General features: G+C 35.7%; 2 protein-coding genes and 1 pseudogene across 2 annotated transcripts; 1 reads left to right on the top strand and 2 right to left on the bottom strand.

Annotated features, from left to right (window-relative positions):
* Positions 1 to 3,331: 3,331 nt before the first annotated feature.
* Positions 3,332 to 15,175, top strand: LOC141818676 (15-cis-phytoene desaturase, chloroplastic/chromoplastic; the record flags this gene model as incomplete). The annotated part of the gene is given in 9 exon segments (XM_074706127.1): positions 3,332 to 3,480; positions 10,941 to 11,060; positions 11,320 to 11,533; positions 11,640 to 11,742; positions 11,935 to 11,979; positions 12,537 to 12,582; positions 13,261 to 13,448; positions 14,009 to 14,171; positions 14,821 to 15,175. Coding segments are annotated over 9 exon segments (1,091 nt in total), but the record flags the coding sequence as incomplete, so codon positions are not given.
* On the bottom strand, positions 6,279 to 8,193 carry LOC141818674 (uncharacterized; annotated as a pseudogene).
* Positions 15,176 to 16,203: 1,028 nt separating the features above from the next.
* LOC141818679 (vacuolar cation/proton exchanger 2-like) lies at positions 16,204 to 25,510 on the bottom strand. Its single transcript, XM_074706129.1, has 10 exons — positions 25,340 to 25,510; positions 22,221 to 22,288; positions 22,111 to 22,139; positions 21,829 to 22,025; positions 21,539 to 21,751; positions 20,704 to 20,835; positions 18,373 to 18,486; positions 18,217 to 18,270; positions 17,639 to 17,755; positions 16,204 to 16,347 (listed from the first exon to the last, which is right to left on the bottom strand). The coding sequence occupies exons 1-10, from the start codon at positions 25,508 to 25,510 to the stop codon at positions 16,204 to 16,206; spliced, it is 1,239 nt and encodes a 412-aa protein (XP_074562230.1).
* Positions 25,511 to 27,123: the final 1,613 nt, after the last annotated feature.

The raw sequence follows: 27,123 nt of genomic DNA on the forward strand, positions 1-27,123 counted from the left end.
CGTATCGTTCCGGTCCGGGACCGAAACCTCGGCACGGGTCGAGATTTTAAACCTTGATATAAACGACAAACCAGTATTGCTGTCTGATTTATGACCGTGTCAACAGAAACATCTTCCCATGCCGCCACCATTAATGTGGTAGAGTATTCTCTTGGCTCAAAGAAGAAAACACATGCCACCATTAATGTAGCCGTGAAATGCGCCAATGATAGGGTCAATAAGTGTTTTAACATATCACGAGTATTTAATGCAATATTTTATCCCCTCGGGAATAATGACCTGACCAGTTATCCTAGTAAGGTGTCTACATCGTGGCTCGTCAAGCTGGATATCTTCCTGACGACTCAGTACAATCCAGTCATTCGGACAATGTCTCTTTCGACTAGACTAATTAGGGAGGTTTGTAATACGGCAGAAGCCTACAATTGCCATGTGGCCGGAGATCTGGAATGATGTTAAGAAATCAAGGAAGATTAGGCAAATCTCGAAGGTAGTAAGTTGGCGACCTTGGCCTTGGATCTACAAGCCCGACTTTGGCCTCAGGCCTTGGATCTCAACCTCAACCTCTACTCGGTCTCAGGCGCTGACCTCATCTTAGACTTGGGCCCCGATCTCGACCTTGGCTCGGCCTCATGCACTTGTGATACGGCGGAAGCCTATAGCTTCCACGTGGCCTGAGATCTAGAATGATATTAAAAAATCAAGGAGGATTTGATAAATCTCAAAGGGTAGCAAGTTGGCGACCTCAACCTTAGATTTGTGGGCCTGCCTTAGCCTTAGGCCTTAGATCCTAACCTCGGCTTCTACTCGGTCTCGGGCGCTGACTTCATCTCAACCTCGGGCCCCGATCTCGACCTCGGCTTGGTCTCATGTGCCGACCTTGGCTTGGCCTCATGCGCCGACCTCTACTCGGTCTATGGCGTCGACTTCAGGCTCCAATCTCGACCTCGGCTAGACTTAATATGTCGAGCTCTACTCGGTCTTGGGCATCGACCACATCTCAGTCTCGGGCCCCAATCTCGGCCTCGGCTTTGCGTCATGCATCAACCTCATCTCAGTCTCGGGCCTCGATCTCGACCTCGGCTCAGCCTCATACATCTCAGTCTCGGGCACCAACCTCATCTCAACCTCGGGTCCTGGTCTCATCTTGGTCTCGGGTCCCGACCTCGGCTTCTACTTGGTCTCATGCACTAACCTCATCTTAGCCTCGGGTCTTTCTTCGTTCGCTTCTAGGTTGAGCCCATAATATCGGTTCGCTCATAAGATCATGAAACCCTAAGATTGTTTCTCCCGAAAAACAAAGAAAATATTCTGGAAGACTTGGACAATTTGAGCGCATATATTGGAGTATACCATAAATGGTAACATATATTTCGGAATATATCTTAAACGGATGTTGATGTTTCAGAGATTAGATACATTGATAACTTTATAAAATGCTGCACATATCCATTGGCACAAGTATGTACACATAAAACCTTAATTTCCCTAAGCTCTTAATCTCTTTCCTCTCGCAAAATCTTAACTTGAGCGTTGGAGTTGCTTGCCGGGATCTACTCCGACATCATTCTAACTCTCTTTTGGAGTGTTTTTCAAGTCTCTTTATCCTTTCCGACCACTATTTCCGGGGAGCGTGCATGTCAACTCATTCGTTGACTGGTGGCTTGATCATCCAGGATATTTGACCAGAATAGGGTAGATGACCTACAATCTATCTAGTAAAAGATGCATCGTATATAGGGATGAACAACCCACAATTTATTCAAAACGAAGTGTATCATCAATATATGAATATATGGGTGAACGATTTACAATTCACCCAATCAAGATATATTATATATATATCATGTGAACAATCCTTAATCCACCCAATACAAATGTATCATATAAATATATAACGGTGAACGACCCATAGTCGATTTAGAGATGCATCTCACAAATGAAAGGGTGAATGACTAGCAATTCATATACTGAAATAGGCATCTCATGTAAAATAGTCGAAACCTACAAACACTTGAAAAGACCCAAGGGCCCTTCTTGAGCATAGAGCCAATGCTTTATAACACAAATGTTCCATTATCTCGTCAATTTAATATTAGTAATAACACAATCCCTTTTATAATGTGTAGCCGAACTCTATAGTATAAGTGTTGCATCCATTATTGTAGTTAAGCATACAACTCTTTTAGAGCACGGAGCCAAAGCTCTATAGAATGCCATAAACTCAATAGAATTGAACATTTATTAATATTGGGTGACAGCATGTCTCCTGCTCAAGTGGGCCTGTACTGCACACTATAGATCCATGCAGTGTCACGGTAATTGGAAGCATGTGTTGCGGGTGCATGCGGTGTTTTTCACAATAACTAGAGAAAGCCAATATGCATCGTAAGTCCATGATGTTTTTCACCAGAGTTGACTAAGGTCAATTAGTGTTTTGCATTGGGCTGAGCCAATTGTCCCAACATGAGCTTAAAATAGGTCAGCAAGTTTTCCAGTACGGTAGAGTTAATGTAGCAGCACCGACTTGGTGTTTTTTCTAGAATTGTTGAGGAGAAAAACCTATGTGAGGATGAAAGAAGGCCAAGGGGTGTGACCATTCAATTTTTGAGAATTTGGTGATTAGTGGATTCTTCTTCCTGTAGTATTTTACCTTGCTTTTGCAAATGATTTTTCCATGTAAAATTTGGTATTGGTGTGTTGAAAATTTTCCATTGTTCCTACTTGAATTTCTTGATTCGTACTAATAATTGTGCTAGTTTTATTCAGTTGTGTATTACTACATTGCTTGGTTGAGTAGTAGGTATTCAGGCCCAATGACTATATTACAGTTTATCATATGTTCAGAATGAAACAAGTATAATTTGATTTTTTAAAACTATTTACCAAATCAGGTATTAAATAATATGATGATTTCCTATTCAGAATAGTGGAATCGGTATTTCGGTTTAATATCCCATATGATTAAGCTGTGGAGCAGAATAATGGAGACCACACATTTTGGTTTTGTATCCCTTTATGCTTAAGCTTAGGGTATTGAATTTCAAGAGTGTAGAACATAAAATGCACAAACAGGTCCATGATGAACAATTAAACAAGACATATTCCATGAGAATAATATGACTTGAGCTAGGATTCACAACCAGTGCTCTGATAAACTGATACCATGTAAAGAATTGATTGAATGGTCAGTTATTCTAAACTTGATAAAAAAAAGTCACCCTATTTGTGATTTATGATTTGACATTGTTATTCCAAATTAGATTGTGTAATTTACATAAAAATTCATCGTCCATTAGTGGGTTGACAATGATTGTATCCTATTTGGCAGGAATATTTGCAATTTTGAGAAATAATGAAATGCTGACTTGGCCTGAGAAAGTACGCTTTGCTATTGGACTTTTGCCAGCAATCCTAGGTGGGCAAGCTTATGTAGAGGCTCAAGATGGTTTGACTGTCACAGAATGGATGAAGAAGCAGGTTATACTTCCACTTAATTAGTTTGTATATAGCAAGTGTTACTCCTTGTTCTCGCTGCAAATTATGGATGCTAACTTCATCTTTTCCTATGGTTGATTTTTTTTAGAACAGTAGATATGTAGATCAAAATTTACAACTACATTCAAGGCTTGAGAATGTTGAAATGATGTCTCGCTAGTTGTCAGTGTGCCTATCATGTGTTCCGATAGATTATTGGGACATTTCTTGTTGGTGGGAATACTTGGTCGATTCTGTCTCTGTCAAGAAACTATTGGTGTTGTCGATTATTACAAGATTTTGCTTCTTCAATTCTGATATTGTCAGGGAATTGTTGAGGAACTTCGTAAATTCTTCAATAAATTAGAGAACAAATCCAAGGCGCGTACACTCGCTTTCCTTAAGAAACTCTTTGCTCCCACCACGGTGATGCACTCGGACTAAATAAATGTTCATCTAGGATACAATGGATTCCTTAATAATATTGTTTCCAAAGTGCACACTTGAAAACAACCCCGAATACCTTGGATTTACTCAAGCTCGAAAATTGAAAATTTGTATATTGTTACTGTAGTATAACGATATACAAACAACACTTTGAAAGCAAGTAATTTTGAGAGGAAAGGTTTTTGTTATGAAGATGATACTTGATTGCTTATGTAGAATGGTGTTTTATAGTGTTTGAATCATTTTTAATGAAAGGACATGCCTTTTGGATCATAATCTTTCATTCAAACACCAAAAGATACCAATGAAAAGATATGCTATTTAGATCATATCCTTCCATTCCATTTTATGAAATCACCAACGATCCTCCACTATTTACATAAAAAATGAATTTGAAAACTTTCAATTATCAAGCGACAAACATTATGCATAAATACAGGTATCCAATGGATTTGAACCTTTACATAGTGAAGACCTCTCAAATGCTAACCAAGGTGATCAGCTTTGAACCAACGACATTATTCGATTAACCGGAGCGATCTCACACATAGACTTTTCTTATCCTCGGTATTCATATTGGCGATACGTGGATTGACCTTGTGTCTTACTACCCTGATTTTTTATGAATATTTATGTAGTTAGCCAGACCACACTAGAGACGACACCATCTCCTATATTCACATTGGTGCATGTTATAAAGAATACCCACGTAACTGTATTATAAAGGATTGCCCTTTATAACTCCATTCAATGCTTAGAAGTTTTTCCTAACCATTGCATTACGTGAACCAAACATTTCCCTTAAGACAAAGTGCTTCAACCATTCATATAGTATATACTTTGCTCATTGGACTCAAGATTTGGAAATCATCCAAAGTTGAGTTGAGTTTCTACTATTGATGATCAGTAAGTTAGCTTTAGTCCCATCTCTTTTGATGTTCTCCAAACTAAATCCCTTGCAACACCTTTTGTTAAAGGATCAGCCAAGTTAAGACTTGACTTCACATAGTATATAGTTAATGACACATTCTAATATCAATTGTTTAACTAAACTATCTCAATTCAATATGCCTCGACTTTTCATTATAAATATTGCTATATGCCCTTAATTGTATAGCCTCACTATCACAATGTATAGCAACTGGGGGTTTCGGCTATAAAGGAACTTCCATTAACAAGTTCTTTAACCATTCTGCTTCCTTAGCACACGAAGCAAGAGCTATAAACTCGGCCGCCATTGTGGAATCAACAATACAAATTTGTTTTTTGGAACTCCAAGATATGGCTTCTCCACAAATTATGAATATCCATCTACTTGTAGATGCATGATCTTTTGAATCGGATATCCAACTAGCATCTGTATATCCTTCTAGAGCATGAGGATATCCAAGATAATGTATATCATAATCCATAGTGTGTCTTAAGTATTTCAGTACTCGATAAATTGCATTCCAATGTAATTGACTAGAATTGCTTGTATACCTATTCAATTTTCCAACTACAAATGCAATATCAGGTCTAGTCAATATCATTGCATACATCAGGGAACTGATAACCCTGACATATTCTAGTTGGTTAACTGCCCTTCCCGTATTGAGATACAATTTAATACTAGAATCAAAAGGTATTGTAACTGTCTTACAATCAAAATGGTTAAACTTTCTCAATACTTTTTCAATGTAAAAACAAGACCCTCAAGATCTTTATGCCCAAGATCATGTCTGCTTGACCCAAATTTTTCATATCGAAACAGGATGACAACAATGATTTAGTGTCATTTACACTAGTCACATCGGTTCCAAAGATCAACATGTCATCCATATAAAGACAAATAATAACACCTTTATTATTGTTAGACTTACTATACATATATTTGTCAGATTCATGGATTTTAAATTCATTTGCAACTACCCCTTGATCAAAATTTTCATGCCATTGTTTAAGAGTCTGTTTAAACCCATATAATGACTTAACCAATTTACACGCTTTATGCTCATGTCTAGGCATAATGAACCCTTTATATAGATCTCCTCATCTAGCTTTCCATTAAGAAAAGTTGTTTTTACATCCATTTGATGTATCTCAAGATTATAGATTGATGCTAATTCAATCAAGGTTCTAATAGTAGCAAACGTAGCAATAGGTGCATATGTATCAAAATAGTCTAGGCTTTCCTTTTGTTTAAAGCCGTTTACTACTAACCTTTCCTTGAACTTGTCCATAGTTACATCAACTTTCATCTTCTTTTTAAAGATCCATTTATAATCGATTGCTTTTGAGCCATGTGGAAGATTAACTAATTTCCACGTTTTATTGTTCAAAATAGACTCCATTTCATCATTAATTGTTTCTTTCTAAAATGCAACATCCCTAGACTTCATTGCTTCTTCATATGTTTTGGGATCAGATTCCATCGAATCAGATATGGTTATCTGTTTCACATTTGAATCCCTAGTTCCCTTCAAAAGATGCATAACGAAGTTAGGTCTAAAGCATTTATCCTTTCGAGCCCTTTTACTTCTTAATTCAGAAGGATTAACATCAATATTTGCATGAACAATTGCTTCCTTACTGACTATTGGTGTACTAATAGTAGAATCATGAGAAACTACAGAATCTAAGCTTTTAGGTATAGTAGAACAAATAAATATAGTATCACGTGATTCAAATATGACATTGACAGAAATAGAATTATTAAGTTCAATAATAAGGAACCTATACGCTTTGCTATGCTCAACATAGCCCAAGAAGATGTATTCAATGTTCTTCTCTCCTAACTTCTTCACTTTGATTCAAACAGTCTAACAATAGTTTGACATCCCCAAACTCGTAAGTAAGATAGATTAGACTTGTGTTTCTTTCATAATTCATATGAGATGACTTTATTTCCTTTAGAAGGAACACGATTTAGAATGTGACATGCAATCATTATCGCTTCACCCCAATAATCCTTTAGTTGTGAATTACTCAACATAGTATTCACCATTTCAATAAGAGTTCTATGTTTCCTTTCTGTCATTCCATTTTGTTGAGGAGCATACGTAGATGTTTCATGCATAATACCCATATCTTCACAATATTTAGGAAAAGTGATATTCATCTCCTCTATCACTTCTAAGACATTTAATCTTATAATTACATAGAATTTGTATTTTGGCCTTATAAATTTTAAGGGGGCGTTTGGTTTGATCATTTTCTATTTTCATTTTCTTATTTTTTAGAAGTTGCTGTTTGCTTTGTGTTTTTCAATCTCATTCTCTGGAAAATGAGAAGTCATTTTCTAAGAAAATAGAAAATGATAAAATATCATTTTTCGTGGAAAATGGAAATTGCCATTGAAAATAGAAAATGCGGCTACAGTAACGCCATAATATTTCCGCTTCTTCTTCTTCAATACCAAAACAAACTAGGTCGAGCCGCCGATGGAGCAATCGGACATGTTCATGCCGGCACAGACGATAGGCACAGTTCTATGTTGCATCTGCAGGGTGGTGATGCCGCCCAACTCGGCCAACATGTTACATGTGCGTCCACTGCCTGCGCTCCCGGGTGGACATCACCGAGGGCCTCATCCGCCACGCTGCCATCATTGAAGTGCTTCTCAAATAGTTGCATCTCCACCTTGGGCCTCACTAGCCCGATCTCCATGCTGCCTTCTTCCTTCCTGCTCTCCGCCATTGCCATGGCACCGGTCTTTGCGATCGACGTTATCTCCACCTTCTTCGGCGTCCCCCATCCGAAATCCAAATTATACACTTTGAACATCGGCGATCCGGTGATGGTTAAGAAATCTGGCTAGCACAGTGTCTTGAAGCCTCCGGGCCACTCTCTGGCGTCCTTTAAAGGATTCTCTTTAAACGCCTCGATCACTCCTCGCTCAGGAAAGAGCGTCTCCTCGCTCCGGAAAGAGCGAGGATGCCAACTGCGACTCCTCGCTTCGGAAAGAGCGTCGCCTGTAGAGCCAGAAGTCAGATGCCGTTGTCGTCGGTGCTGGATTCAGAGAGCTCAGGAAGCAAGGGAACCATGTCCTTGACGAGTCGAGGATGGTCACTGGAGACGTCATCAAAGTCGCCGCTGTACTCGGCGACAATGAAGGGAACCGAGTCGCCGTAAGCGTAGAAAATTTCATAGCCGTTAGGGCGGGCGTCGTAGTTGCGTATCTTTCCGACGAGGGGGGTAGAAGTGGCGAAGAGTGACAGAGTGGGAGGATATGAGGGTGGGGATGATGGAGTCGGTGAAGTTGGAGGCGGAGAGGGCGCATTTTCCATATTAACAACCCAAACGGATTTTCTAATTTTCTTTTTTAGAAAATAGAAAACAGTATATCATACCAAACACATTTTCTGTTTTCTAAAAACTAGATCAGAAAATGAAAAATAGAAATAGAAAATGGAAAATAGAAAATAGAAAAAAAATTTCAAACCAAACACCCCCTAAGTTTTTCCAACACTTCATCCTTAGCCCTCATTAAATAAACATAACAATATCTAGAAAAATCATCTATAAAGGTAACAAAATAATATTTTCCTCTCCTAGTAGGTGTAGCATGTAAATCACATATATCACTACATATTAATTCCAATATAGAACTAGTTCTTTTTATACTAGGAAATGGAGTTCTAGTTATTTTATTTTGCATGCATACTTTATATTTTTCTAGCATATCATCTGTATATTTTGGTATTAAACCCAGATTACTCATGTCATGCATTTTTCTAGAATTAATATGTCATAGATGAAAATGTCATAAATTAAATAAGTCAACCATATAAGCAGAAACAATTGTTTTATTTATATTCATCTTGACCATTCCATCATACACAATTCCTTTGCCAACAAATACACTTCCTTTAAGGATGGTTATAAAATTAGATTTAATGACAATTTTGAAGCCACATTTCTAAGTATGCTTGTTCCTCCTAACTTCAAGAACATGATACACATTAGTCAACGTAAGTGTCTTCCCTGAAATGAACTCCAATTGACAGTACCAGTTCCTTTGACGGTTGCTGTAGAGTGGTTCCCTATTTAGATAATTATCTCTTCTTCTACTGGTGAATAGGTAGAGAATTGGTTTCGACTGATACAAATATGCTTTGTAGCACCGGTATCAACCCACCAATCTTGGGAATCCTCAACCAAAGATGCTTCTACAATCATAGCCACAAACTCAAGCCTTCCCGCATGATTTTGTTTCTTCAGGATATGACAATCTCTTTTGTAGTGCTCTGGTTTACCACAATGATGACAATTGCCTTTTCTCTTTTGGTTCTTGGAGTTTTGTTTGTTGTCATTAACTTTCCTCTTTATTTTTAGAGGAGATACCATTATTATTGTTCCTCAGATTTTGACTTCCTCCATCATAAGCACATTAGAGGATTGTTTCTTTGAATTGCTAGTACGAAAATCTTTCTCAATATGAAGATGGCTAGCTAATTCTTCTAGAGACAAGTGTTTCATTTTATGCTTGAGATTATTTTTATAATCTTTCCATGAATTAGGAAGTTTGTCAATCACCGAAGACACAATAATAGATTCATCCATATGCATTCCATGTACAAATTGATTATAAATGTGTATGATATCATGCAATTGCTCAATAATTTTTCTAGTGTCGACCATGCAATATTAAAAAATTTTAGAAATCAGAAATTTCTTACTTGTAGTATCTTTAGATTGATACTTAGCTTCAAGTGAGTTCCAGATCTCCTTTGCGGTTTCGTTGTTGTAGTATTGATCAAACAAAGCATTGCAAATATGCTCCTTGCACACATAGTCGTCTTGATCCCATTTTTGTCTTTCCCTTGTTTGTGCCACTATTTCATTTTCTTTTTCCTCTGGTTTCGATGTGGTAAGAACATATACTATATTTAGCGAATTGAGTAGAAGATGCAATTTTTGTTGCCAACGTTGAACGTTTTCTCCATCGAACCTTTCCAAGTTGACAAAATCCGCTGCAAAGTTATGAAGCGAGTTTCCTTTAGAAGCCATAAATAGTTTCTTAAGATTGTTGGTGGGAGTACTTGGTCGATTCTGCTTCTGTCAATAACTATTGGTGTTATTGTCGATTATTGTAGGATTTTACTTCTTCAATTTTGATTTTGTCAGGGAATTGTCACCATCATGGAACTTCATAAATCCTTCAATAAATTAGGGAACAAATCTAAGGCGCATACACTCCCTTTCCATAAGAAACTATTTGGTCCCACCACAGTGATGCACTCAGACTAAGTCAATATTCCTCCATGATGCAATGAATTCTTTAATAATATTGTTTCCAAAGTACACGCTTGAAAACAACTCCAAATACTTTGAATTTACTCAAGCTCGACAATTGAATATTTGTATATTGTTATTGCAGTATAACAATATACAAACAATACTTTGAAAGCAAGTAATTTTGAGAGGAAAGGTTTTTGTTATGAAAATGATACTTAATTATTTGTGCAGAATGATGTTTTATAGTGTTTGAATCATTGTGGCATGTCTTTTGGATCTTAACCTTTCATTTAAACACCAAAAGACACGAATGAAAAGACATGTCTTTTTGATCATATCCTTCCATTCCATTTTATGAAAATCACCAACATTTCTTGAAGAATTATGAGGCCAAATGAATTAATAAACTTTATGATGAATTATCAACCTGCTGAAACTTGAAAGAATCTTGGGTACTCTTAATAAAATTGAATACAATTTGATGGATACATGACCCACCCATGTGATTTGTTGGCATACTTCCTGCAAGAATGTGCATAATAAAAAATCATCAGGTACAAGATAGGTATCTCTTCTGTTATGTATATGTTATAGGATCTCTGAACAAAATGTATTGTCTTCCACATAATTACTTTGGAAATTAGACATTTTGCTTGAAGTGTTGCTCTTTGCTTTTCTTTTCAGTGTTTTTCATCAGTCTGAAAAATTATCACAATCAACCTGAGTATGACAAGTTAGTCTTTGCTTTCTTCCATTGGTAATCATGCTTGTAAAATGTATTTATGTGGCTATTTTAGGGTGTGCCAGACCGTGCCAATGATGAAGTTTTCCTTGCTATGTCAAAAGCACTCAACTTTATAAACCCTGATGAGCTCTCCATGCAATGTATTTTAATTGCCTTGAACCGTTTTCTTCAGGTATGCGTTTTTCTTTTCACTTGATCTTGTAGTAAGGCCATTACAAAGTTCTTTAAGTTGAATTTACTTAAGTTTCCTGTACCTGTAGGATCCAGCATCCTTTCATTCCAAATCTATTTCTGTCCTGAAATCTTTAATGCATTACTTAGATGCATAATTAGATGTTTGTGTCAACAAACAAGAATTCTAGTCTAATAGAACCCTAAATATTTTATGCCATCAGAAATTGTGATAAAAAAGCTGTGTTTTGGATTTCCAGGAAAAGCATGGTTCGAAAATGGCCTTCTTAGATGGTAATCCTCCTGAAAGATTATGCATGCCAATCGTTGAACATGTTCGGTCATTGGGCGGTGAAGTTCTGCTTAATTCGCGAATTCAGAAAATTGAGCTAAATCCTGATGGAACTGTGAAGCATTTTTTGCTTACTAGTGGAGAAATAATTAGTGGAGATGTTTATGTAATTGCCACACCCGGTATAATGTAGCTTGCCTCTTTTTCCTTGATTAGTGATACCCTGCAGTTTTCCCATTATCGATTTGCTTGCATATATTGGAGCATTGGATAATACTTGTTTATCAGTTGATATTTTGAAGCTCCTTTTGCCTAACGAGTGGAAGGGAATATCCTACTTCAAGAAGCTGGAGAAGTTGGTGGGAGTCCCGGTAATCAATGTCCACATCTGGTTAGTCATCAGTTGTAGCAGCTCAATGTTTTATAATGATTGTGTTTGTATATAATCTTATACATTCATGTGAAATAGAACCACTGACTCTTTGACATTTTTACAATATTAGATATTTAATTTAAATGATTGCTTATTTTACTCTTCTATGCATTTATTGAGAGCTCTCTAATGATTCTTTTAATTTTTCAGGTTTGACAGAAAACTGAACACCTATGACCAACTTTTGTTCAGCAGGTGCGCAAACATTGCTTGGACAAAAGTTTATAAATTATGATTTTTATGTTCTCCTTAAGATTTTGTATAGTTGGTTGTCAGTGGATTGGAATGATGGTTTCTTGACTCATAACAATCAACAATCCTAAGGCTACTACTACTGAAGAGAGAACACTGCTTACTTGCTATAAATTCTCTTGAATTAGAAATTGTGCTAGTTTGATACACTAATTTACTAGGATCCACTGGATCACAAATAGTTGCACCACTTGGGATGAAATTAAAATATTGGAGTGTGTGACCAACTGTTCAAAATAGTTTCCTCACTCGTGTGTTGCACAAGAACTGAGTCTATAATGTGTTTTGCTCACAACTCCATATAAAGCATTTGTGCATGGTACCTCCATTATTTTTATCTCAAGATATAATTTTACATAAGTATATTAACTGTCTCAGATTCCTTTTAAATTTTAGATGTCATGAACTTAAAGCTCTCTTCTTCTTCCTTCTCAAGATATAAGTTGTGTAATCACTTCCGTGTTTCTTGTCTAATATTATCCTCCACATTTTCCTTCCAGGAGTCCACTTTTGAGTGTTTATGCAGACATGTCGGTCACATGCAAGGTAACAGTGTGATGGTAATTAGAATGACACTCACAGATTTAGCTTTAGTGTTATATAAATTGTTTTATTCATGCACTAAAATAGTTGATATGCAACTTTCCTGTTTTTAGTGCTTGAATAGAATACTTAGTCATTTAAACATCCGAACATACGAACTGACTACTGAGTTAGCTGGTTCCAGTGCCTTTGCTGTTTTACCTTGAGTATTTGGTCAAAATTTAGATGATTAGGGCACTTTTTACAGAGTAGAAAAGAGGAATCTAATTGTTTAAGTATTGCAAATTGAAAGACACCTAGCAATAGTTCTGAATCTTCTTTGTAAATGATGGCTATAGATTTCGAGAAGAAACTTCGTACTATTTTTCTTGTCTCAGGATACTTAATATTGATTTTCTAATAGATAATCACTCATGCTTCTGCTTTTATCATGGAACATAGTTGGGACAAACGCAACGCATGATGTGAATTGTGCATCTGGTCTTTTTGAGATTGTGATACAATTTGATGTACGAGTGGTATAGGCTTGGATAATTATTGTACTATGTTTTCAATTTTTGTTACTATTCACTTGAAGAAAGTACTTCCTGATTTGCATATCCTGGCTCGACAACTTTGTACTATTAGTTTAAGCTGTAAAATTTTATTTTATTTACATCATTAACTTTATGATTCATATAGGAATACTATGACCCCAATCATTCCATGCTAGAATTAGTTTTCGCTCCTGCTGAAGAATGGATCTCACGCACTGACCAAGAGATAATTGACGCCACAATGGAAGAACTTTCGAAGCTATTTCCTGATGAAATTGCTGCAGATCAGAGTAAAGCTAAGATCCTGAAGTATCATGTGGTAAAGACACCAAGGTGAGCTATAGAGCTAAAACATATTTTTCTTGTAATAAATTATGCTTTCCATAGTTTGGAAATTTTGAGTAATCAAAAAATACAAGATGAAATGTGAGGAAATTATTTCGAACAAAAATTGAAAGATAATACGGGGAAGTTATGACATGTTAAACTCTTATTGCCATGTTGAAAATGACTTTCAGATTTAATATGGGCATAAACCTAGCATATGAACTTTCAGTCTTTTTCAGTTAGATATAAGTCATTAGAGGTTACCAAGCATTGGCAAGTACATATTATTGAATTTATTGGATAAACTTAATTGGTATAGAAGGCTCAATATTCAATAGCTGAGATTTCAAAGAACATACATTTCAAGTAAAATATTGGTCAATATAAGGAAAACAATCTAATTAATTTAAATGTTACTAGGCATAGAGCTGAACATATAGTCCACCCGAATTATTCAAACAAACAGTGTGATGATGATTATAAGTCATTAACAATAATTTCCAACACAACATATCCTTCGCAAACAAAAATTTACTTTACATGCCTCACTTTGCATTTTATTGCAGATCTGTTTACAAGACTATTCCAGGTTGTGAGCCGTGCCGCCCTTTGCAAAGATCTCCAGTTGAGGGTTTCTACCTGGCTGGTGATTATACCAAACAGAAATACTTGGCTTCCATGGAGGGTGCTGTTTTATCGGGGAAGCTTTGCGCACAGGCTATCATACAGGTATGTTTTCTCCCTTTTGTAGAGGAGAATGTAGTTCTTACTGGTGACAGTTCTGGCCTTCTTGCTTACCTGGTCTACTTCTCATATGAGATCTGATAGTGGATGGATGATACACAAGTTTGACTGTTCAATATGGCTAAAATGAGGAGTCTTAATGTTCACCGCATACTTGGTTTCCTCCACCGGTAAATCTGTAATGCAACTTTATAGGAAATTTGAAGTTCCCTCTTCCTTTTCCCCTATAAAAAAAAATATGTAGGCAACTGAATGAGAAAAGCAGCCAAAACAAATTTAAGGCAGTTGAATAACTACTCTAATAGTTGTTACCTTTGGATACTTGAAGACCATGAGCAACATACTTCCAGTACCAAAATAGAGGATAGGAAGTAAAGAAAATTTCCATTTTCAGAATTGGATGGAAAGACAAATTGAAGGGACCTGATCACTTTCTTCAAAAATTATTTCCTCCAATTCTGAGCAGAATTCTCGCTTGTTCATCTTTCTAACTAATAGTTTCTTTACTTCTCTCTACTAAACATACATTGAAAGTCTTCACTTCACCACCTGTACATTTTCAGGGTTCTCTTGTATTCACAAGTCACAAATTCCAACTTTCTAAATCTTAATAATTGAATTATTTGGCTTGCAGGACTATGATCTGTTGGTATCTCGAACCCAGCGAAGCCAAACCACCAAGATGAGTGTTGCCTAATGGATCTACATTACAACTAAAGAAGGAAGCATAACATTTATTCTTGCCCCTGTTTTGAAAAATGAGCCTGTAGCCCCAAACAGCTCGAATTTTATGTAATTTCAATTCCACATCAAACTCCCAATCCTGCCTCCATATACAGGATAGGATATTGTATCTTCACTCTTCTTGTTCTTCTTATAATTTATTTTCTTGATAGAAACATTAAATATGAATTCACTCTAGCATTTAGGGTTGTAAACGAGCCAAGCCAAGTCAAACTTTGTGATATTCAAGTTTGTTTGATAAGGTAACGGAGTTAAGTTGAAATGAATCAAATTGTTGAAATGATATTCAAGCTTAACTTGATTTTTTTTATGAACTTGAGTTTGATTTGTTTAGATGTTATTGAATTCTTAATTCAAACTTATTTGATTGTTTGAAATTTTTATATTTTTGAACTTGATAATACAAATTTATTTATTTATTTTTTATATTGATGAGCATGATTCATAAATCTTGTTTGTGAATATTATTCACTTTTGCAATGGAAAGGGAAATAATTGTGCACACACAATTAGCGAAAATCTTAACCAACTTAACAGGAATATGAATTAATGGGCAGAAAATGTTCACTTGAAGAACTCTAATCAAGTGAAACTTGCCGAAAACTTACTCATTGTAGAATCTTAACTAATTTCATTGAAGATATAACAAGACCTATTGAGCATGGAAGAAATCTTACAACATTACATGAAGAATCACTCAGTTGTGAGGGTCTTGGCAAGCTGTTCGTCTCCAACAATCAAGACTGTAAAAATGACTACAAAATTGATCTGAAACGACTACACCCCCATTCCTATCGTGCCTCATGGCTGGGATACAAAGCGGTCTAGATCCACGAAAATATAGAAAACCTTTGGGTATTTTGCTCACTATCCGTGTTGCCATGTCTTCCAGTATTGAGTTCTGCACTATCTTGTCAAAACCCAATGTGACCTGAGTAAAGACAGATATCGGAAGCTTCAATCATGGATCATCACCTGCATGAAAACCACTACTTTACTGATGGAGAATTTATCAATCCCTGTAAGTTAATCTTCTAATCAACAATTTCCTAAATTTAGCACAATTTTGCAAGTTGTAAGCATCTTGTCATAAGCGTTGACAAGCATAACTAAGAGGAGATGATAATGTTTGTTGCAACTGCCGACTATGAATAAACGCATGATGCGCCCCCATGGATGCTGATAAATGGCAATATTTTGTAGTAAACATGACGCGTGAGATTTGGCAAAACTGATAAGCCCAAGCTCACTTGGGACATCATACTTTGTTGCGTCAGAGCCGAAGGACAAGATTGGCTTGAATACAAGTTATGATCCACTTACTTGGTGCAGGATCAATATGTACAAAGAAGCTCGCAGCAATAATGAGGTAGCATAAAATAAGCATCAACCCCTTGAAATAGTTTGAAGTACCTTCCTGCAAGAAATGTATGTGTGAAGTTATATTATTGATCTAAATTTAGTTCGAAGCTGTGTAAAGCTGTACTGCTTATCTAATTTTGCTCAAAGTTTACCATTTTCTCATGCTGCAAAGTTTTAAATAAGTACTAAGATTATATTTGAACCAAATCAAATTTAAGTACAAAAGAATAATAGAATAAATAGCACCAAGACATTGAAGAGATTGTCATCCTCTAAGATATTGTTAGCAATATTAACTGTGATGACTGAAAAAGCACAATGTTTTTAATGTCTTGAGCTGGAGCTAACTGAAAATTGTTATATGTTAAAAGGGTGGTGATTAATTTGAAATTTGTTCTCCCACCAGAAATTTGAAAACAAACAATCATCATAGCATCCACAGCTATTGTACATTATAAGATACTACCCTTGAATGTCATGGCTTAGATCACTAAACTCAAACTTTAAAGTGAGCAAAGTGGAATTTCTTTCTCAAAGTTATCTTTTTGTTCATTTCCCCTAAAATGTTAGATTGTGTAAAATATTTTTCTAGAAACATTTGTACCCAAAAATTTTTTAGAATGAAAAGAATTTGTGTGCTTGGCACATGGAGGGGGAAATATTTTCCTCTCTCCAATGAGGCTAGAAGGCAAGCGATGAGGGGTGGGGGATCACAGATGAGGCCAAAGGACTCATAAATTATGATGGAGGGCTAAGGGCTTATTGACTTAGATGGAAAATTGGGTACTGCAGGATGATTAAGCCAAGTTGTCTAGGTTGGACAATGCACTAAGAGGTTTGAGGAGTTAGTATAGTTGGGCAGTTTGACAAGTTTCAGAGGATATGGTGAGCCAAGCTATCCAGTTAGTTTGAGTGGACAAACGATTTATTGATTTGAGTGAGCGGTTGGATCAATCAGTTCAAGTGTATCAGACGAGTAGGAGAATCCAAGCAGCAAGTCAAACTTGTTGGGTGGTGCAGACACTTTGAGCAGACTTGCTAATCTAGCAAGGCAAGTAGTCAAGCTAGCCAAGTGAATCAAGTGGTTTGGGTAGATTGGTGGATCAGCTAAGCAATCTTATCAATCCAAACAAACTAAGTGAATCGAGGACTAATTTTAACCCACATAGCATGTTGAGAAGATTGGACAGTTGAGGTTAGTCGACTGAAAAAAGGAACCACATGAGATCTATAAGCAGATGGAAAAAAGGAACCTATTCATTAAAAAGAACAAGATAACAAGAACACACAGATTAAAGAGGGAACAGATTGATTTATAAGAAAATTACTCAAGAACTAGAACAGACCTGCAGCATAAATGCTACAACCAATACTGTTATAAACAGAGTGGCCGTTTCAAATAATTGAAAGTTCAAGTCCATTGGCTTGCCCATCATCCAACCAACTACAACAGAGAAAGGAATCTGCAATACCAGCAAGGACAAAATCATTGATTTGGAATAGATATGTACTAATATCAATAACTCATACAAAATGCAAGGGATCTATACTAAAGCTTGTACTATGATTATATTTTTGTAAAAGAATACATTCATCCAGGGATAATATACAAAAAAAATAACCATGAACACAAGCCACAATGATCTAAACTACGTAAGATAGAAAGCAAGCAATAAATCATGAATAGAGGGGCATAATAAGTAAAAGAATATGATTATCTTCAAGGATACTTAAGTGCGTATAAAAGGCAATAAATGATTAGTATAATAGATAAGGCAATGAGTAAAAGGCAATAAATATTTCATGCTTGCTATCCAAACAACGAAGCTAGAGATTGCCATCAAGAAAATGTTATGTCCCATGGCAAGAAGTTTTCAAGTTCAAAGCTCAAACAAATAAGAACTTGTTAAAGCCACACATCTACCATGAACATTAATATCTGTGTAGATGATCCAACAGCTACACCCAATGTGATGTCCTGCAGAAACAAAAAAAAAATTCAAAGCAATAAAATCACCACGATAACAAGATTCAGGGAAATCAAATGAGACAATAATTGATTATGTCATTAAATACTAACAAGTTTGTCTTTCATGGCAAACATTATTGCACTGGTATCAGCTGCATTTCCAGCAATAGGAAGCAAAATAACACTGATAAAAGCCACAGGCATGTTCATGGACTCGGAAGCTCCCTGAAAGAGATTAGCATAAATGATAAAACTATTACATAATCAACAAGTGGAGTTGTCAGTTTCATCAAAACCTATTCTGAGGTAGTGACCTCAAAACTACATTATTTTAAGATTTGTAACTTGTATTTTGTAACTAGACTTGTTGAGTCCAAAAATATGCACAAAATTATGAGTAATGAAAGAAGGATCTCATGGTGAAACATAATGATCTGGGTGTGTGAGGAAGGAGGGTGCATATTCTCATTCAAAATCATATGCAAAATTTGAAGCGCCTTGCATGAATGCCTCATGATATTCTCAGGGGTTAAGGTTAACCATAATAATAATTTATCTTAAGAAATACATTGATAATATTTATCAAGGTACACTCACCACCTCAAGAAATCCTTCAATTTCTAAATTATTTACTAACAAAATTTGATTGTACTGTAGTTTTAGATGAGAATTTCCCATGAGGTGCACTGGGAAAGGATTCCATTTTAATACCCAAAATGACTAATCATTGAAACAAAATGAACACAGGAATAGGGGCTATTATTTAGCATCTCCTCTACGTAATGCAATTGATCAAAATAATAAATTAAGTGAAGTCTCCATCATATCGAATCAAAGAAAATGGTCATAATAGAACTGCTAACAAAACCAAAACATAAGCTATTTAAAACTGTCTCATATACAAGATAACAAAAAAATATTTAAAAATCCTAAGAAAGTTCATATTATATTTTATTAAATATCAAAAATATCATATTGACAAAAAATTGAGGTAGTACATTTGATAGCTTGCCTTAAGAATTACTTCAAAAATACCTAATAAGTTTTATTCTTTATAAATCAAATACAAACCTCTCATTTTAAAAAAAAAACCCTTTAAAATCAACGATCCTCTATTTCTTGACGAAAGTTAAATTAGTCCTTTAACATCATCCAACCTCTTAGTCTGAAATACTTACAGGAATTTTATCCTCCAATAGATTATATCTCTTTTAGTATAGAAATATGAAAATTGAATATTTTATGTTAGTTTAGAGTTTTATTTTGTCTCCCTATGTCCCTACCTCTTCAACTCTAACCAACAACTTGTCTAACTATAGAATGAATTGATTATATTTAACAATAAATCCAACTCAATCGATCCATATTGAAATTGACTAAGTCATGTTTCAAGCATTCTAAGGGATAACATACCATTGGAGACTAGATCTACCAGTTGATAGCATTCCCCTCTTCTTCCCGCCTCCTCCTCATCTTAGCATGATGTGAACAGAAGCCCCCCAGCCTTCTCTTCCTTTCAAGGGTCACAACCTTTTTTTTTCCTTTGATTCTAAGCAACATCTACAACCCTAAGTCAAGTAGTTTGACATTGACAATGTAAGTAATTAATGCGTCCTATAATTTTGAAGTTTCATGTATAAAGTCAAATTCACTATACCAATTCTTTTAGAAAATACAGTTATTTTATTGAATCTTTGTCTTGCTTGCTCATAATATAAAGTCAAGTTGGCTTGGCATCTAGCAACTTTGGTTGCTAATACATCATATTAACTATCATACATGTAAATTGTATGTGTATATATAACAGACAATTGACTGTATTGGCAAGGGTGAGGTTGGACTAGGGTCGTCAAATTCAGCACTGATATACCCATTAGAAGGTAAAAAATGTGTAAATATTAGCACCTAGAGGACCGAAGCATAGTAAGGGAATTGAGGGGCAATCAGAAATAAGAAGAGAGCATTCTAACTCAATATAGATAAATTTTGAGCTATTATATCTCCATTAATTATTAGCAGTAGGAAGGCACCAAATGCCCAACCACTTCAGATATTGAAGATGAAGCAACCACTGAGAGTTGAGATGATGCATTGCCATGGAGACCTGTCACTAATTATCTTCTTCTACCCTAATAATTATAACATAATATCAGATGCAATGAAGGGGACCTTTGGCGCAACAGTAAAGTAGTTACGGTGTGACCTGGTGGTCATGGGTTTGAGTTGCGGAAATAACTTTGTGCAATATAGGGTAAGACTGCGTATAATAGATTTTTTTCTAGGACCCCGGGTAAGACCGTGTGCAGTAAGTTGCCCTTTTTAATGTCATATGCAATCATATTTGCTAGTTTGACATAGAAAATTAGACAAAGGAAGATGGACAACCAACAAATGAATTCATGTTTATAGAAGCATCAAAGGAATAGAACAAGCATCTAGTACCTCTATAGTATCCACAACGTAACCAGAAAGTATAGAAATCCAAATACCCAAAACAGCGAGCCAGAATATTGCCTCCCATTGAGTAATCTCAGGTGCATCCTCTTCATCATTATCCTTATTTTGCACCTCTTCCTACACAATTTGATTAACCAATCATTATGATAATTCTTGCAGAAAGGAAAAAATGGATAAATCAAATTAATCAATATATTGATCACGGACGTTGATGTTTTGACTTTGCAAATCTCACACAATTGGAACTTAGGACCAAATAGGAAACCAAGTTCCAGAAAAGTACCAAAGAGTGCACGAATTAATTGGAAGCTCAAATAATGAGCTAAAATTTTCTCAAGTATGAGACCACTTTCTCCAAATAGATCCTCCGACAGCAAGCACATGGGGAAATATTTCTTTTAAAAACACTCAAAATTTCAATAAAGGTAAAATCATTATCATTATCGTCAAAGCAAAGCCCTATCAATCCCATCTATTGGAGGTCAGCTATGTGAATCTTATCCTCTCCATTGAGTTTTACATAAGGCATCTAGGGAATTTTTAAACAATATACAGTGGGCATAACCACAGGAAACTATCCTATTAACAATATAGCTGGTCCAAGTTTCCGAGTATAGTCTGTCTTTAGTTTCAGGAAATCAAATATCTTTCCTCACCTTATGTCTTAAAGCTATAACAAGTTACATAATAAAAATAATCTCCCTCGTGCCAAAAATGAGACAGGCCATCTTGAAACAACAATAAAATAATAAAAAAATCTAACAGCAAAGGCATCTCTGAATTTATAAATCCAAGGCTTCAATTAGAGCTTACAACGTACTTCATCAATTGGTTTGTAGGCATTGTTCTGACCCTTTAATTGGAAAAATAAGTAGCAAGCATAAGCCACAAGCATGATACAACTGCTGAATCTTGAAAGAGCTAGCTCTGATCTTATATGATGTAATTCTGAATGCGTAAAATGAAGCACTGCAGGAAACATCAGGCCCATCACTGCCATGAGCAGCAATCCTGAGTTCACTGCAGCTGAAGCCTGTTTCGTACAAAAAATAAAATAAAAATGTAAACAAGATCTCATTTGTCAAAACATAGCTTTGTTACTATAGCTACCTTATTAAAGGTCTGAACTTTGTTGCAATGAACAATTCCACCAGCGAAAAAAGAACATCCCAGTACTAATAGCATGTTTGACAATATCGAGCCCAACAAGGATAGTTGAACAACACGAATCATTCTGTTATGCAACGCATATATTGATATTATCATTTCTGTTGCATTTCCAAATGTAGCATTCAGAAGGCCTCCGACTGCAATTGGTAACATGACATTATTAAAAGATATACTACTTTCACATTTAAATAGCATCTGCACAAGTGGGAGACACAGATGTACCTAGAGGACCAGTATACCATGCTAACTGTCTGCAAAATAATAACAAATTAGTGTGCAAATTAAGAAGAGTTATACTAGAGATCCCTATTTAACATACAAAACCAACTTACTCAGTTGCATATCCCAAACGCTCAGCTAAAGGTGTGATTCCAATCAAGCTGAAAAAGAAAACCCATCCCTGAATTTGGAAATATTGCCGTCAAACTGCAAAGTCAACATAAGAACCAAATGCAGCATAATCTTTCCATGCACTGCTATAGCTTTCATGAAAAGGAAGGTTGATTTTTCCACTTTAACACGACAAATACTAAACTCCTTAAGAAGCTTAGTTTCATCAGTTAAAGAATCATAATTAATATGAACCACCGAAAGTTTCCGTCCACTTAAAGCTTATGGTGATAGAAATAGGTCAGGACAAAAAAGGAAGAGTTATTATCTGTATAATGTTAGAAGTTGAATTAAAGTTGAATACACGAACAATAAATGTTTCATGTACATGAACCAAGTGAAACATGAATCTTGTAATTCATGTACCTAGATAGAATAAGTTCATGTATCTAATTAATGAAATGTGGTTTAAGAGTTTCTATTGAGTGGTATAAATAGTCATGTAATGTAAAGTTGCAAGACAAGTCATTTTTATAATACAAATCATTGTACTACTACTCCTCTTCTCTTCCTAGTAAACTATTTGAGAGTCCACCACCTTCCAACAAAGTGGTATCAGAGCCAAATGATATCAAAATCCATTTAATTCGAATACCCCCAACTTACCAAACTCAACTATGAGAATTGATCACTTAGAATGAAGGCTATAATTGGATCTCAAGGAGTGTGGGATATTATTGAAAATGATTTTGAAGAACGATGTGACGACTCTACCTCAAAATCAAAAGGATGCTTTGGAGACAGAAAGAAAGAGAGATCAATGTGCTCTTACCATCATCCATCAAGGTTTGGATGAAGACATATTTGAGAAAATATCCAATGAGACAACATCAAAGAAAGCGTGGGAGACACTTCGCAAATCTATTATGGGAGTGGACAAGGTGAAGAAGGTGCAACTTTAAACTCCAAGGGTTGAGTTTGAATCACTCTTTATAAAGGAGAGTGAACATCTCTGCGACTATTTTACAAGAGTTTTTGTTATTGTCAATCAAATGAAGAGACTTGGAGAAACTATGCTTGACGTTCGCGTAATTGAGAAGGTACTATATTCTCTTAGCACAAAGTTTAACCATGTTGTTGTTGCAATTGAAGAATCCAAAGATTTAAAAATTATGATTGTTGATGAATTAAACGAATCATTACAGGTTCATGAAGAAAAGATGAACTATGGAAAGCAAGAGCAATCAGAACATGTATTACAAGCAAACCAATTTGAAGATCAAAGGAGGTGCTTTTAGTAGAGGTCGAGGCCAAGGATGAGGCAGAGGTCAAGATTTGGTATGTGACCATGGTCAAGGGAGAGATGAACAACTTTCTCAATTTGATAAAAGAAATCAAACATTTGCAAGAGACTGTTAAAGAGCAAGAGGAAGAGGTAATTATATGAGGTATGATGATAGAAGCAATAAATAAATTGAATGTTATTCTTGTCACAAGTTTGGTCATTATACTTGGGAGTGCCAATCAAAGATGAAAGATGAAGAGACAAATCTAATGGAGAACAAGGCAGATGATGTGGTGCAATCCTTGTTTTTTACACTCAAGGATGACTCTATTGGAAAAGCAAACACATGGAATCTTGATAATGGAGCTAGCAATCATATGACGGATGATAAAAGTAAATTTGTGGAGTTTGATACAAATAAGAAATACTTTGTAAGCTTTGGAGACAACACAAAGATAAAAATTGAAGGCAAAGGTATGATTCTTTATGAAATAAAGAATAGTGACCATAAAGTCCTTTGTGATGTTTATTATGTTCCAAAATTGACTAACAATATCTTGAGTATTAGTCAATTTTTGAAAAGAAATTACAAGATTCATATGAAATATTGTATGCTTTAGCTATGAGATCAAGATTCTAACCTTGTTTCTAAGGCGTCAGGATGTTTTTATTAGACTTAAGAATTCTGGACCTATGTGCTTGAAGACTTATATCCAAGATCCATTATAGATTTGGCCATTTGAATTTTGATAGACTCAAAGCTTTGCTAGATCATAAGATAGTGAAAAGGATTCCAAAAATTGATCACCCTGATCAATTATGTGAAACATGCTTACTTGGCAAACATCCAAGAAAGAGCTTTCCAAAGCAATCCATTTCGAGAGCAACCAAACCACTCCAACTTGTCCATGTTGATGTTTGTGGTCCTATCAAGCTTGAATCTCTCGGTAAAATATATTACTTTATGCTCTTTATTGATGATTTTAGTAGAAAGACATGAGTTTATTTTTGAAGCAAAAATCTGAGGCATTTGATGTATTCAAAAGGTTTAAAGCTCTTGTTGAAAAAGAAAGTAGATATCAAATTCAAACATTACGAACCGATAGGGGTGGTGAATTTACATCTAATGAATTTAACTGTTTTTGAAAGTTGCATGGAATTTGTCGTCTTTTGACAGTTCCTAAATCACCGTAGCAAAACGGAGTTGCCGAAAGAAAGAACAGGACGATACTTAATATAGCGAGGAGTATATTAAAGTCTAAAGACATGACTAAGGAGTTTTGGGTTGAAGCAGTGGCATATGTTATATATCTTTTAAATCGATCAACAAAGAGCTTGAAGAATATAACACCTCAAGAAGCATGGAATGGGTGGAAACCAGCTATGTTACATCTACGAGTATTTGGATCCATTGCATTTGCACATGTCTACAGAGATGTGAGTGAATTCTCTTATACCTAAGTCTACTGCTGCTGCTTCGATTCTGGTGAACGAGGGTATGAGCTGCACTGAGGAGAACTCAAGTAGAACTAAAACTTCCTCAAAGCAAGGTGTAGCTCCCTTATTAGAGTTTCTTGTGCCTCCAAAGTCTGAGAGATCTGTACCATGATCTCATGATCTATCAACATCATTACCAGGCTTCGAGGAAAGTGAGATCTCTCTATATATATTAGCACAAACAAGTTAAAATTGACAGATCTAGAACACAACAAAGCATCATGAGACAACCTTCCGAAAGATTTGTGATGGATTGTTACTATGAGAAAACAAAAAAGAATAATCATCACCAGTGTGGTTTGAGAAAAACAATGTACAGAAGAGGATAACAATCCTTACTTGCTTTCCAGTAAGATAGTGAAGCATGATGGCTACAGGTCCAAAAGGTAATAGCACATTGGTTTTCGCCTTGACTAGCACTGTGTAAATACTCATCAGAATCCTATTAGTTCTCCTAGGGTTATATTGAGCAACAGCAGCAAATGATCCAATGTGCTCAAATGTGTGCATATTCCTTACACCCAGTGAACCTTCATCTTCTGGGAGTTCAACATTCATCATCTCGTTAGGTCCCACCTACATATGGAGAAATTTAAAGTTATATTAAGAAAAAAACTTAAACATCTAAATCTCCTTAAAATATGAGTAGAAATATTGATTATAAATGATGATGAATCATTTATAAAGTCCTTCACCTTTGGGTTAGGATTACTAACTAAAATTTTCCTTGATTAGTTTTCATAATCATGCACAAACATCTAAACTAGGCATGCGCCTACCTTCTCAGTGTCAACTTTGACATTTTAGTGAAGAAATTAGAACGACCTCCAAAATGGAGCTAGCCACATGAATAGAATCATTTCTTTAATTTGGAGTAAAGTTTCTCATGCGTCTTCCACTCTAAACAATTCCCCAAATACATTCAAACCATGAAATTAAAACCAGCATAATCAAGACAACGTAGTTCCTCACTGATTTTGGATTCAAGTTAGGATAGTTATCTTTCAAGCTATACCATCAACAAACACTGTAGCAACCAGCAAACAAGGTTCAAGTCTCAAACTCATCCTTGTCTTCGAATTCACCAATGCCCACTAGGGGTACCCTTAGTGCACTACAAAACTTACGCAACACGCTCCCACCAACCCCAGATAAAGCTAAGAATCAAGACGGCAGCATAACCAGAACATCATGTATCCGTCAAAGACATCGTCGATCCGAAACTCCACAACCCATTCGAAAATCCAGCTCGCATTATTCATTTCGATTTAAGCAAGAGGGAGAAACACCAGATATGCAAAGCAATGTCGATAAGATCGAAAAGTTTACCTCGGTCGCTTCGAAGCAATGCCGGCAACCGAAAGATCAAATCTGAGGGGAAGCACAACCTCTGGAATAGAAAGCCACGGAATAAAGAAATAAAAATGGAAGGGATACGCGACGCAAGGATGGAGGGAGGGAAGTACTATAATTAGAAGCTGTACACGTGGAAGATCCTTACTTAAGCATTATTGATTAAAGTGATAAATGCAAGAAATTATTCTTCCTTGAATAAATGCATTTAAAATATACGATTGTAGTACAGAATTTTTGCTGACAAATCAATAAAAAAAATCCAGCGATAATTACAATGTTTTTACGAAGCTTTTACGACGTAATTACAATGTTTTTAATTAACTAAAGTATTTGAAAATAAATCTTCAAAATGCATCAAATTATACATAAAAACAAGATAACTCACATTATGCATCAAAAAATCATAAATTCAAAAATAAAAACTAATTCTTTTGCTCCGGCCCAACACTAGTTAGCTCAAATATGTCGTCTTGGGGAACGAACACAGATCACCGGATGACAACCTAGATGTTATAACGTGACACTATTGCCCCGGGGACAGGCCAACTAAATTAAGATAAGCATAAGAAGATCATAATTTGATTTGAAAACCTAAATTGAACTAAATCAATCATAATTTAACTAAGTCAATCCTAACTTTGACCAAGTTACAATAGAATCAAACCAAGCTAATTGGGTTGAATCATAGATGATTGGACTCGAATCGGTTAAAACCTACTTATGGCATAGACTTGGGTGTGAAACAAACAAAACTTATATGACAGGGA

Source organism: Curcuma longa, unplaced genomic scaffold (genome assembly GCF_044706935.1).
Source record: "Curcuma longa cultivar G26 ecotype Majalengka, Jawa Barat unplaced genomic scaffold, ITB_CL_G26_1.1 contig_25610, whole genome shotgun sequence".
Taxonomy (NCBI): Eukaryota; Viridiplantae; Streptophyta; class Magnoliopsida; order Zingiberales; family Zingiberaceae; genus Curcuma; species Curcuma longa.